Source organism: Camelina sativa, chromosome 20 (genome assembly GCF_000633955.1).
Source record: "Camelina sativa cultivar DH55 chromosome 20, Cs, whole genome shotgun sequence".
NCBI lineage: Eukaryota > Viridiplantae > Streptophyta > Magnoliopsida > Brassicales > Brassicaceae > Camelina > Camelina sativa.
Window position 1 is genome coordinate 17,676,579 of NC_025704.1, and position 14,379 is coordinate 17,690,957.

General features: G+C 39.0%; 1 protein-coding gene across 1 annotated transcript; it reads left to right on the top strand.

Moving 5' to 3' along the window:
* LOC104771091 (alcohol dehydrogenase-like 7) lies at positions 510 to 10,537 on the top strand. Its single transcript, XM_010495565.2, has 9 exons — positions 510 to 1,043; positions 1,136 to 1,272; positions 2,264 to 2,310; positions 8,927 to 9,255; positions 9,346 to 9,428; positions 9,520 to 9,595; positions 9,743 to 9,813; positions 9,888 to 9,983; positions 10,099 to 10,537. The coding sequence occupies exons 1-9, from the start codon at positions 983 to 985 to the stop codon at positions 10,375 to 10,377; spliced, it is 1,179 nt and encodes a 392-aa protein (XP_010493867.1). The 5' UTR covers positions 510 to 982; the 3' UTR covers positions 10,378 to 10,537.

Consider the following 14,379-nt stretch of genomic DNA (forward strand, 5'->3'; position numbering starts at 1 on the left):
GTTTATTCGGGTTAAACATTTCGATTTTTTTTTCTTTGAACAACCAACATTTCGATTATGTTTGGTTTCCAATTTTGAAAATTCCCAAACCCTACCAAATGAATCAAATAAAAATTTACTTTATACTACATTTGTTATCTATTTATTTTGCAATATCCGTATCCACATCCATTTTATTCGTAAATACTATTCGTATCTAAAAATTCCAGCTATCCGTTAAAAACCTTTCTCTCATATCGTTTCATGTACACAAAATTTCCTGATTACTTACTTTTGCGGAAGGCTGAGATGAATGAGTAAGTAATCTTTGTAAAATTTTGGGGAAGGCTGAGATGAACGAGTAACTTCTTTGTAAGCTCGCTGAACAAAAGAGGAACACGCTTACCCTTTATCGAATCTCAAAACTGGAGTTGCTTATCTCATATTTGAAGAACAGTGAGCCTAGCTTAGCTGAGACCGTGGCGGAGTGGAGCTTTTCTAAGAGCTGGTACGTGAACTGAAGCCATAATATGTTTTCAATATGTTAATTACAAAACCATCAAAAATTTGCGAACAGAAGACAATCTTAAAATTAGTCCTAAAATATATTTTACTTCTTATATCAAGAAACTCATAAATTATTACAGTTTGTATCGATAATTCCATTCGAATAAATCTTAAAACTAGCTAGTTTTCAATATATTCCAACATATTATGCAAAATTATATCATTAATAAGAAAAATATGATAGCCAAGAACTAAGTGACACATCTCAAGGTTGGTGTGTATGTATAAAGAAAGTTTCAAATACACCGAATGTAGATAAACACAATTACACAAGTACAGATATATAGTTTATAATAGTAAAAACGACAAATATACACAGTAGTAATCTAAATTAGACATGTATATAGTGAGAGTAATACACTAATAGAGAGAGAAGAACAAACCTGTGACTCTCATAATCAAAACACACACCAAAAAAAAAAAACAAGAACTTGAGATGGAAAACGGAAGCTCCTCCGGCGACAACAAGTCTTCTCCAAAACCGATCCGATGCAAAGGTTAGTGAAGATGAAAGCTTCTCAAAATATGTTTTAAATTGTTGACCGATGGATGGTACTCACGACGTTGACTTCATGTTTTCTAATGGCAGCTGCGGTTTGTAGAAAGGCCGGAGAGCCGTTGGTGATGGAAGAGATAATGGTTGCGCCGCCGCAGGCTTACGAAGTTCGGATCCGAATCATCTGCACCACGCTATGTCACAGTGACGTCACTTTCTGGAAACTCCAAGTAGTGTGCTCTTCTCCTCTTCTTCTTTTCATCGCTTTAGGCATTTACAAATTAAACTGGTTTCAATATTTTACGTAAAAATCTATATTTTTCTTGTCGTATATGATATTTATTAGATAGATTCAATATTATTAATTTCTTTATCAAAGACAAAAATATTGACTCAATACTAATCTGGGATTACCCGAAAACGTAACTTATGATTAATTGTTTATTTTCTACGTGGATTCAAAATGTTGAAAATATATTTACAATATAGTCCAATGTTCTTGGTAAAAGAAACGAAACAGCCTCCAATGTCCAATATTGCCAGGCATGTTTTTTGTATTTTTGCCAATACGCTATGTCATATCGGATTTAGATATTTTTTATATTTGTGGTCGTTGATACTGAACACTCAGAGATTTATATAAAAAAAGTTTGGTATAAGCATTTACACTTTACAAAACTGGTTTTAATAGCCGACGATTTTAGATAGATCCAACATTATTATATCTTAACGTGACACAACGATTGACCCAATTAGTTCACGGGTTGACCAAGAAAACAACTTAAACGAATTACTTATGACTTGTTCTTTTTTCCTAACACAAAGTTCTCGAATTCAAATATTTTATATAGCAAAAATGTATATATCAATGTTTTTAGTAAAAGAAACAAAAGACACCAAAAGGGTAGTGTCCCGTAGAGAGTTCTTTCTTTTGTGGCCAAGATTCAATATCTTCTTCGGTAGGAAAAAATTTCTTTAAAATCACAGTACATAAAATCTGATTTCTAGTATGGTGGAAAAAAAATCCAGTGTCCAATATTAATGCTAGTCATGTTTAGTTTTTTTTCTTTTGGTTTTGAATTACTGACTGACATGGTTCAAGAACCAAGATAGATATTTTAGTTATATGACACCTCATTTACATATTTAGTAATTTGTGGTCGTTAATACTAAACGTAACATGTACAGTCAGATTTACAAATTTTTGTCATGTTTCTGCAGGTTCCTCCAGCCTGCTTTCCGAGGATTCTAGGCCATGAGGCAATAGGGTAAGTCTATAGCTACTAGGACTGGCAAAATATCTGAACCCGAAAATTTAATCTGAATCCGATTAAAAATATTTGATCCGAACCCGATTGGGTATATCCGAACACTCGAACAAATACCCGAAACTATCCAAAATTATATATATTTATTTAATTAACAAGTTTCGAAAGTAATTTTATAACCACTATTACAATTTACAAGATAAATTAGTTTTCATTTTTAAATATGTCAATTTCATATATTAATTTAGATAGATTATATAGTTCTAACTTTGAATTTGATACCTTTTGATGTTTTAAGAAGTCAAAAATTATCGGCTAGTAAATTTGGTATTTTGTTATTTAGAATTTTCATTTTCTTTTCAAGAATTCAATTTGGTTTGATAACTTTGATTTTTTTTTTTTTTATGATTAGAATCATTTTTAATGAATTTAGATTGATTTCATTTTTTTTTGAATTCGGATTGATTTCAGGCTCTTTTACTTTTGTTTGGATTAAAAAATTACAAATCCGATCCGAACCTGAAATATAATTTGAGACTTTGGGTGAAACCCGAAAATACCTAAACCCGATGGATGTTTACCCAAACCCGATCGAAATCTAAAAATATCTGAATGAGTCTTATGTTTCTAAACCAAAAAATCCGAAATATCCGACCCGAAACCCGAAAAGATATCCGAATGCCCACCCCTTATTAGCTACTACGTCTATTCAATTTTTCTCATCCTCTTAACCTTTTCTTCTTTATAATTCTATTGAATATTTTGCTTAAATAGATAATGTCTTTAGCGTTAGCCTGACAAATAAACAGATTTTTTACACAATGAAAAAAGAAATTTCCGCTTTGGTGCTAATTTCTCCATTCATTCCAAACCTCAAGTGGAAAGAGCTTTGTTGGACTTTTTTTTAAAGGTCTAACGTTTTGAGACTTTCATAAGATTAAATGTATAGAGACATCCATTATCTTTGGTCAGTTAACGTAAACATTCATGAATTTTTATTGGGATCTTTTTGCTCACTAACTAATTAACTATAGATGTCCATGTAAATGTTATTGAGCAAGAGTAGAATGAATGTTTTTGAAAAGTTAATGAAAAAAAAACACAAATCTGAAACCGAAACAAACCAAACTACATGTTGGTTTTGTACATGGCTTCAGTTATAAAACTGACAAACCAAAACCTAAGAATATCACAACGAAGCAAACCAAAAACTGATGAACCAAAATCTAGCTTAAAAAATAATTAAATTGAAAATAAACGGTAATACAGAATGTTCACAATTATGTGGTTCTATAATTAGAAGACAAAAGATAGTGGGCGTAAGAAAATGAGGGAAGGAGAGAAATAAACTATAAGATATGGTTGGATAAAGGAGTAAATATCACCAAAACAATATGTGAATTTGTATTTAAAAAAAAAAAAAAAAAATTCACCCACACTCACTAATCCACATTATATCTCACAACTAGGAAATAATTTGTAAGAACAGAGACTCAAGATGAAAGGATTTCTGTGTATCTTATTAAGAACCGAGTATACACTTATATATTACAAGAGCGTGTAGAACAAACCTAATTACAGAAAATTGCAGAGATATACAGATACAAGTATGGTAAGAAATAAATGTAGATGCTTGACATACGGGATATAATTGTCATAGGTGAATAATATCCCAATATTCCCCCTCAAACTGAAGCATGGAGATTCAATATGCTCAGTTTGGCGCAAAAATCATCGAAGCTTTGTTTACCAAGTGGCTTAGTGAAGATATCAGCAAGCTATAACCCACTTTGAACATGAAGAAGATGAAGATTACCTGACTGTATCTCATCGCGTACAAAGTGACAGTCATTTTCGATGTGTTTGGTACGTTCGTGAAACACAAGATTCGTAGCAATGTGTATTGCTGATTTACTGTCACAATATAGGCGCATTGGTTGAGGATGAGGAACTCCAAGATCACGAAGAACTCGTTTCAGCCAAATAAGTTCCTTGGTGATAAACGCCATTGCCCTATCTTCCGCTTCAGTGGAAGACATAATTGTAGCTTGTTTCTTTGTTTTCCATGACACTGGAGAAGTACCAACCTGAACAAAATATCCAGAAACTGATCGACGTGTTAGGGGACAGCTAGAATAATCAGAGTCACACCACCCTTTGATCTGAAAATCGGTTTGTGCTTTCAACAAAATACCCTGACCAGGATTACCCTTGAGATATCGAATAACCCGCAATGCAGCAGCCCAATGATCTTGCCGAGGATTTTTCAACAGTGCGAGAATATGGACCCAGAAAGCCAAATCAGGACGAGTAGCAGCGATATAGATCAAACGACCAATCAACCGGCGATAAGGTTCAGGCTCCAGTAACAAAGAAGATTTAGACTTAGCTAACTTGTGGTTCTGTTCAAGCGGGAACGTTTCAGGCCTGCAACCTAGCAACCCTGCATCAGCGATGATCTGCAGAGCATATTTGCGTTGACTAAGATAGAACCCCTGTGAACCTCTTGAAACCTCTATTCCCAGAAAATATTGTAGTGCCCCAAGATCTTTCATTTTGAAATAGGAAGCCAAATCCCTTTAAAGAGAGATAACGCTTCATTGGAGTTACTCAAGACGATCATGTCATCAACATACACAAGAATGTTGATTCGTATTCCCTGTTTATCAAAGGAAAACAGTGAATAATCAGAGAGGGATTGAACAAAACCATATTCACGCAAAGCAGTTGTCAGTTTCTCAAACCAACAACGAGGAGCTTGCTTGAGACCATACAATGATTTTCTGAGCCTACAGACCTTCTTCTCATCAGCAGTGAAGTATCCTGGAGGTGGTTTCATGTAAACTTCCTCGGTAAGATCCCCATGGAGGAATGCATTGTGGACATCCATTTGATGGACTGGCCAGTTGTTTCCTGCGGCAACCTCGAGAAACATTCAAACATTTTGCATCCATGCTACAGGAGCAAATGTTTCACCATAATCTACTCCTTCAACTTTTTTGTTACCAAGAGCAACTAAACGTGCCTTGTAACGTTCAATCGTCCAATCGGCATTATGTTTGATTTTGTAAACCCACTTACACCCAATCGCTTTCTTGCCTGGAGGCAAATCCTCAATGGTCCAAGTATTGTTGTCTTCGAGAGCAATGACCTCAGAACTCATCGCATTTGTCCAAACTTTCTTCTTAATAGCCTGTTGATATGTCTTTGGTTCAACAGCATCCGTTAGCAACCAGATACGCATATGGGTGGCAGAAAAACGAGCAGAGGACATCTAATTTTGAATTGGATACAAGGATTTCGAATTACCAAGTGCCCGTATTTGAGCAGTATTGATGTTGTAATATCTCAATTTGACTGGAGGTTGTCGAGCGCGTTGACCATGGCGTAAAGGAACAGGCTCCGGCATAGGATGTTCCTCCTCGATGAGTAACAGAGGAGGCGACGAAGGTGGAGTCGTGGTGGGTGACAAAATTGGAGAATTGGATCGAGGAGCAGGTTCGGATGGTGAATGTCGAGATGCAGAATCATGTTCAATAGCATCGGAGGCAGACGATGTCTGAGAAGAAGACGTTGACGGAGTCGGAGTATTCATCGACCTCTCGGGACATGAATCCAAAAGCATAGGGCCATCCAACACAATTGGACCAACAGGCGATGAAACTCGTATTGGGCTTGTACCGTGATCGTCTAATGGGCCTGGGGAATGTGAAGCCCAAAGTTCTTGATCGCCTTCTTTGTGTGATATAGCAAGTACAAGTTTTGCAAAGGGAAACTCTGTTTCAAAGAAACGGACATCGCGTGAGACCAAAAAATCATTGGTATCCAAATCATACAACCTCCAAGCCTTTATGCCAAAAGGATAGCCAACAAAAACACATCGACGACCTCTGGAGGCAAACTTATCTCCTTTATGCGTTTGGTTATGCGCATAACACAGACACCCGAAAACCTTCACATGTTGATAATTGGGGGGCGTCCCATGTAAAATCTCATAAGGTATTAACCCATTCAAGAATGAATATGGAGTCCGATTAATCAAAAACCCTGCTGTTAAGATGCATTCACCCCAGAACGTGATAGGCAATTTAGACTGAAATCGCAAAGCTCTAGCTACATTCAAGATGTGGCGATGCTTTCGCTCGACTCTGGCGTTCTACTGTGGTGTGGCAACACAAGAGGATTCGTGAATTATTCCTTGACTACGAAAGAAAACTCCCATACTTGTGAACTCTGTGCCATTATCACTGCGAATTCGTTTGACGTGTTTCTAAAACTGAGTAGCGGCCATAGCAATCAAATTTTTGAGATTAGTAGTTGTTTATGTTTTATCATTCTGAAGATAAACCCATACACTCCGAGAGAAATCATCGACTATCGTTAGAAAATAACTAGCACCAGAAGATGATGGAGCACGATAAGGTCCCCACAAGTCATAGTGTATAAGTTCAAAAACAGAAGTTGTTTTATTAGCACTTATTGGAAAACATGACCTTGTTTGTTTAGCACGTAAACACACATCACACGCCTTATTAAGAAATTCAGAATCAACAGAAACAGACACTTGTTGAAGTAAACCAACTACTCTTGCACTCTTGCAGACGGATGTCCCATGCGATTGTGCCACAGTTCGTAAGCATTGACATCCGGAGTTGCAACCATAGCCACCGACTCTGTTTTGCAAAAGCGGAAGGTTCCACAATCACGCTTACCAGCTCCAATCATTGTCCTCAAAGCGCGGTCCTGAATAACAAGGAACTTATCAGCCAATTGTACCACACAATGATTCTCATCCATCAACTGACCCACTGAAATGAGATCAGACTATAACTCTTCAACATAGAAAACTGATTTCAAAACCAAGCATGATCCCAACACAACAGTTCCTTCTTGACATGATATTCGTTCTCTACCATCAGCTAAGATCACTAATATTTGTTCCATGTAACGTACATTTGTAAGAATGTCAAAGTTGCTTGTGAGATGATGTGATGCTCCGGTATCTAATATCCAAGAAGGAGAGTGATACTTACTATAAAGTTTTTCGTTGTTGAGATCAGCACCGCTGGTGGATGCTCCATTATTAAAAAGCTTCATAAGATTCTGCAATATACTATCACTCAAACCACTTAAACCGTCACGATCCTTGTCCATAATAACGTAGTTGGCATGTTCCTGAGTTGAGATTTTAGGCACATGAACAACGTTAGCATAACTCAGACCGCAACCTAGACCAGAAGAAGAGGAACCACGACCTTTGCCTTGCATAGTCCGACTGCGAGGACGATCACCCCACCACTCCGGATAGCCGACAACCGCAAAACAACAATCAGAGGCATGACCACCACGATTACAGTGCTTACACAGTGGAGAAGGATCACCGAAACGAGCTGGAGAAGTAACACGAGCACGTTGGTGAACCGCATAAGCACAAACTTCAGCAACATCATCACCTCTTTTAGTATTATTGCAAAGATCTTCCTCTTGACGGACAACGTTATACACCTCTTCCATGGGTTGAAGAGGTGAACGAGAGATCAAACTGGACCGTACGGTCATGAAAGCATCATCAAGACCACCCAGAAAGTCATAGACTTTATCATCCTCCCGATCTTGTTCTTGGAGTGCATTAAGATTACACTCACATTTTCCACACTTACAAACCATCAAGGGTCTGTGAGTAGCCAAGCCATCCCAAATTCGATTCAATTTTGCATAATATGCTTTGATCCTAAGACCTGTTTGCTTGCAGCAAGCGAGCTCCCCCTTCAGCTGCTGAATGCAAGGACCATTGGTAACCGAGAAACGTTTCTTCAGATGATCCCACAAATCCTTGGCCACATCCCTACGAGAAACATTAAAGCGCAAGGAGGGATCAATAGTCATACGGATCCACGAAACAAGCAAAGCCTGAATCATCCACCAAGCTTCTAGATCCGGAGATCCTTCTGTTGGTCGAGCAATAGAACCATCAAGGAAGCCAAATTTCTTCCTTGAGCAGAGAGCAGTTTTGAGACCACATGCCCACTCTTCATAGTTCAGACCCTTCAGCAACGGATGCGAGATCACGACGCCAGGGTTGTCAGTGGCTGTCAAGTCATAAGAAGAGATCGTGCGTCTCACCTCATTAGTCGTCGTGTTCGGGTTCGTGGAGTTCAGTGCTCCATTTTCAGTGTTGCCAGCCATCGTTGATCAGAAAAAAAAAAGAATCAGATGATATGTGTTTCAGGCTCCGATACCATGTAAAAACAGAGACTCAAGATGAAAGAGATTTCTGTGTATCTTATTAAGAACCGAGTATACACTTATATATTACAAGAGCGTGTAGAACAAACCTAATTACAGAAGATTGCAGAGAATATACAGATACAAGTATGGTAAGAAATAAATGTAGATGCTTGACATACGGGATATGATTGTCATAGGTGAATAATATCCCAATATAATTAATCTATGTAATTTTCTTATTGAACATTTTGCATAAACTAATATATCTTGCTAGATTTCTAAATCAAGAAAAATGCATAGGAAACCCAAGAAAAATCCAAAGTTACACACTTCGAAGCTTTTTTAAAACAATTAGAAATGTTGATGTAAGTGACATTTGATTATGCAGAATAGTGGAAAGTGTTGGTGAAAACGTAAAGGGAGTGGTCGAAGGAGACATTGTACTACCAACGTTCATGTCTGACTGTGGTGAATGTGTTGACTGCAAATCTCACAAAAGCAACTTATGCAGCAAATTTCCCTTCAAAGTATCGCCATGGATGCCAAGATACGAAAATTCGAGCAGATTCACTGACCTCAATGGCCAAACTCTCTTTCATTTCTTGAACGTCTCCAGCTTCAGCGAATATACTGTTCTTGATGTTGCTAACGTTGTTAAGATCGATTCTTCGGTTCCTCCTAGTCTTGATTGTCTTCTCAGCTGCGGAGTTTCCGCTGGTACATCACTTTATTGGAAATATATTATATTGATCTAAAATATGGTAGTCATTGATTTAATTTGATGGAGTTACATTGATTATTCTTTAGGTGTTGGTGCTGCTTGGGAGACTGCCAAAGTTAAACAAGGATCAGCAATTGTGATTTTTGGACTTGGTTCTATCGGACTAGCGGTAAAATTACTATTAAGACTAATGATCATGTAGTTATAAGTCTTTCTTGATTATGAGTTGCTAAAATGGATAAATGTGTGGATTTTTCCAGGTTGCAGAGGGTGCAAGACTTTGTGGTGCCTCTAGAATCATTGGTGTGGATATAAACCCTGCCAAATTCCAAGTTGGTTAGTAATTTTCTTTACTCAATAGTTATATATATTGCTTAATTCTTTTTCCCTTTTTTTCTTCTGTTTTTGAACAACTATTGCTGAAATCTCTATGTATTTTAAAATACACCATATCATAATAGTTTTAACATCATGTTTTTGCAGGGCAAAAGTTTGGAGTTACCGAGTTTGTAAACTCTTTGACATGTGAAAACAAGAGTGTTAGCGAGATAATGGCACATAGTATATAGATCAATCATCAATGGACATAAATTGATAAAACATATAACTTAAATATTTTTGTGTTTAGGTGATCAATGAGATGACTGGTGGGGGAGCGGACTATTGCTTTGAGTGTGTTGGAAGTAGTTCTTTGGTTGAAGAAGCTGACGCTTGCTGTAGAAATGTATTGTGGCATTAATCTCTACCTAAAACCAACGTAGAACTAGATTTAGAATTACATCAAATAAGTCAAAGAAGGTTAGAGGATTTAACTTCTGCATGGTACAATCAACATTTAGGGATGGGGAAAGACGATAACTCTAGGTGTGGACAAGCCGGGTTCACAGATATGTTTAAACTCGTCTGATGTTCTTCACCAAGGGAAGATTTTGATGGGTTCGTTGTTTGGAGGTTTGAAGGCTAAAACACACATTCCGCTTCTTCTGAAACGCTATTTGAACAATGAGCTTGAATTGGATAAGTTTGTGACACATGAGATGAAATTCGAGGACATCAACGACGCGTTCCAGCTACTCGTGGAAGGGAAATGCATCAGGTGTGTCTTGTGGATGAGCTAAGTGAATTGGTATATTTTATCTTTTAATATTTTACATCCATGTCATATATATGATTCATGTGCAACTATTTTTATTGGTTTGAACTTTGAAATCAAAACAACCAAATGCCAAAGAGCAAACAAAATAAAAATAAAAACTTAATGTGTTGTACTGAAAATAAGCAAAGTACAAACAATTTTTTTTTTTTTTGCCAGCCAAGAACAAAACTAGCTCAAACGAGCCAATTAGTTGGAAAATTGTTCACATAGGTAATTGGTAGCGACTCCACTCTAGCTCTACGCGCCAGCTTGTCCGCTCTACCATTTTGTGATCTGGGGATATGAACAACAGAGAATGAGAGGAATTCATCCTTATCTTCTTCAATCGCGTCTAGATATGTCTTGAAAGCAAGCGACTCGGAGGGTGAAGACACAATCTTCACCAAATCAAAACAGTCTGTGAGAAAAACTACTTTCTCCTTATCCGCACCAATCATACATCTCATTGCCCAGATAAGGGCTTCCACTTCTGCATGGAGAGATGATAAGCTACGGCGGGAATTAGATGCACCCATAGTGGGAGATTCTCCGTCAGGAGAAATGCAATACCATCCTCTACCCATAAACTGGTCAGTGTCCTTCCAGGATCCATCTACAAAGCATCGATGGCAAGAACCATAATCGTGAACCGCGTCATAGGTCTGAGCCATAGGCCTGGTTAGGGGTCGAGGATCGCTCTGAGGGAAAGGTCCAGGGGGATCTTCCTGAGCTGAGCACCAAAGCTTTGATTCCTCTTGCGCTATCTGTAGAATTGCTACCGGATTGGAATCCAAATTACTAAATAATTTATCATTGCGGGCCTTCCAAATATACCATAAAATCCACGGAAACACTTTTACCGAAAGAATGTCCTGGAATCTCCAAAAGAATGAGTCCATATTATCATAGACAGAGTTCGAGGGGAAGCAACCCGAAGATGTTGGGAAGTGGGACAAACCCCAAACCTGCTGAGCCGGAGGGCATAAGAAGAGAGCATGGTTGACCGTCTCCTCCTCGCCTCCATAGATCGCACATTCAATGTCACAACCAAGTCCACGGCATCGTAGATTGGCTGTTGTCGCCATACATCCCGTAATAGTTTGCCACAAAAAATGTCTGAGTTTTGGTGGACACTGAATCTGCCAGACAAATGCCTGTAGGTTAATAATACTAGGGCGGGAAACAGGGGAGACACTCTCCGGTTTCTGGCGCAAAGCTTGATATCCTGATTTAACAGTAAAAACACCAGTTTTTGTCAAATGCAAACCCAAGCTATCCTGAGTAGAAAGATTGCCAAGGGGTAAGGCAGAAATGAGGGCTACATCCTCCGGCTCGAAGAAAGTCGAAAGCGACGCCAAATTCCAGGAGTGTGAAGTCCTGTCAATGAAAGTTTCAACTCTAAGCGTTGGATCGATTGGCAATCCTGAACGCAATGCTGGTCTCGGGGATTGAGCAGGAATCCAGGGGTTAAACCATACCGAAATGGAAGCCCCAGATCCGACCCGTTTAATGAGTCCTTTGTTCACCAGAGAGCGAGCAGAAATCATACTTAGCCATCCATAAGATAGAGAGTAAGATTTAATTGGATCCAAAGGATCATAATGCCTGTAATATCTTCCTTTAAAAACCTTTGCAAATAAAGAGTCTGGGGCTGAAATCAACCGCCATAGTTGCTTAGCCAGCAATGCGGTATTGAAATCATCCAGACACCTAAAACCCAAACCTCCCTCACTTTTATCGACACACAACCTTTCCCACGCAATCCAATGTAGCACCTGTGTTTCCCCTGTAGAACTCCACCAGAAGTTGGAGATTGCACTAGTAAGTTTCTGTGTAACTGTTTTTGGGATTCGAAAACAGGACATAACAAAGGCGGGAACAGCGGTTGCAACTGATTTAATCATAACCTCTTTCCCTCCCCGAGACAGTAACCTAGCCGGCCATCCACCAGCCCGTTTCTGCAATCGGTCCTGTATAAAAGAAAATATTTTGGTTTTCGACCCACCAAGACTTTCTGGGATTCCCAAATATGAACTCATACCACCAAAGTGGTAATTCCCAAAATGCCTTTTAAATCCTCACGCAGATCCGCATCTACTGTATGTCCAAATTGAACCGAAGATTTCTGAAAGTTTATCCGCTGTCCAGAAACCTGTTCATATTGTCGGAGAATTCCCAGGATAATCTCACACTGTTCCTTCGTAGCCCGGCAGAAAAACAAACTGTCATCTGCAAACAATAAGTGAGAGATCGCGGGACAAGCTGTGGAAACCTTGATACCCATAATAAGTTTAGACCTTTCCGCTTTTCGAAGATTTGCAATGAGAACCTCAGTACAAAGGATAAAAAGATAAAGTGACAAGGGGTCTCCCTGTCGGAGCCCTTTAGATGGAACTATGGATCCCTTTGATTGACCATATAATAAAACATTGTATTCAACTGATGTCACACACCACATGATCCAAGAAATCCATTTGTCACAAAAACCTAATTTCCGCATTAGATGTTCAAGAAAAGACCATTCTACCCGATCATAAGCCTTGCTCATATCTGTTTTGATGGCCATGAACTTACCCTTACATGAAGGGTTGGTGCAGAGTCCATGAAACATCTCCTGAGCAATCAAAATATTATCTGAAATCAGGCGTCCATTTACAAATGCCAATTGTGTCTCAGAAACCAATGCTGGCAGAAATTTACGTAGTCGCTGGAACAAGATTTTTGAGATAATCTTGTACCCAACATTACATAAACTAATTGGGCGCCACTCCGACATCCGAGTTGGTTTATCCACTTTTGGAATAAGGCAAATATTTGTCCTATTTAGGCGTCTATCAAAACTTCCATCCTGAAAGAAGGAATCCACTGAAAGCTTTAGATCAGCCTTAACCGTATCCTAGGTGCGCTGATAAAAAAGAGCCGTCATACCATCCGGTCCCGGAGCTTTATCAGGATGCATCATAAACAGAGCCTCTTTGATTTCCTGTTTAATGGTTGATTGAGTCAGTGACTCGTTAATCTCACCCGTGATAGACATACTTATTTCTCCCAAAGATTCCTTGATATCCGAGGGATCTGTAGATGTGAAAATCTCTTTAAAATAAGAAATTGCAATATCTTGCACCTGAGTTTCCTCCGTAGTCCAACGCCCGGACTAATCATGCATCCCAACAATACGATTTTTAGCTCTCCTTAATTTCGTCTGGGCATGAAAATAACTTGTGTTTTGATCCCTGAAACGCATCCATCTGCTCCGACTTTTCTGATACCTGTAAATCTCTTCGTCCCGGTAAGCTTCGCGCAGCTTCCAAGTTAATTCCGAAATAACCTCCACAGAAACAGAGTCATCCGACTGAGCAGCTGCTAGGTGGGATTTTAGGTCCTCAATCGTTTCTCGACCAAAAGGGGCCTGCGCTTTCCGCCATCGGGAAATTGCTTGGCGACACTTTATTATTTTATCCCTTAAATTTCCGGTTACCCCTGTCTCCTCAGAGGCCCAACCCTCTGAAATGGCACCAAAGAACCCCTGTCTCCTCAGAGGCCCAACCCTCTCAAATGGCACCAAAGAACCCCTCTTTCTCAATTCATCTTCGATCAAACCGAAATACACTCCTCCCTCACCGGACCTTATCCTCTAAAGAAGCTAAAACCGGTTTGTGGTCCGAGGCTATCATCGGTAGATATTCCGTGACCGCATCCCGAAACAAGTCATGGAGCTTCTCATTGGCTAGGGCTCTGTCAAGACGACAACGAATTGGCTTCTTATCCCGCCAACCGCGCCAAGACAAACTATCTCCAATCGCGGGAAACTCTAGTAATCCACAATGCCGAATCATTGTGTTAAAACTCACAAAAGAAGATGCATGACGGAGTTTACCGCCTCGCTTTTCGTGGTTTACTCATTAAAATCACCTATAAGAAACCAGGGAGAATCTCGAGATAAACCAATCCGTGTTAACCGTTCCCACATAATATCACGGTTCGT

What these genes read in the sequence shown, in the direction of transcription:
- LOC104771091 (XM_010495565.2), top strand. Translation starts at nt 983, where the DNA reads ATGGAAAACGGAAGCTCCTCCGGCGACAACAAGTCTTCTCCAAAACCG. An exon ending in AAAACCGATCCGATGCAAAG is followed by an intron (nt 1,044 to 1,135) that starts GTTAGTGAAGAT and finishes TTCTAATGGCAG; the next exon opens with CTGCGGTTTGTAGAAAGGCC. An exon ending in TTGGTTCTATCGGACTAGCG is followed by an intron (nt 9,429 to 9,519) that starts GTAAAATTACTA and finishes GGATTTTTCCAG; the next exon opens with GTTGCAGAGGGTGCAAGACT.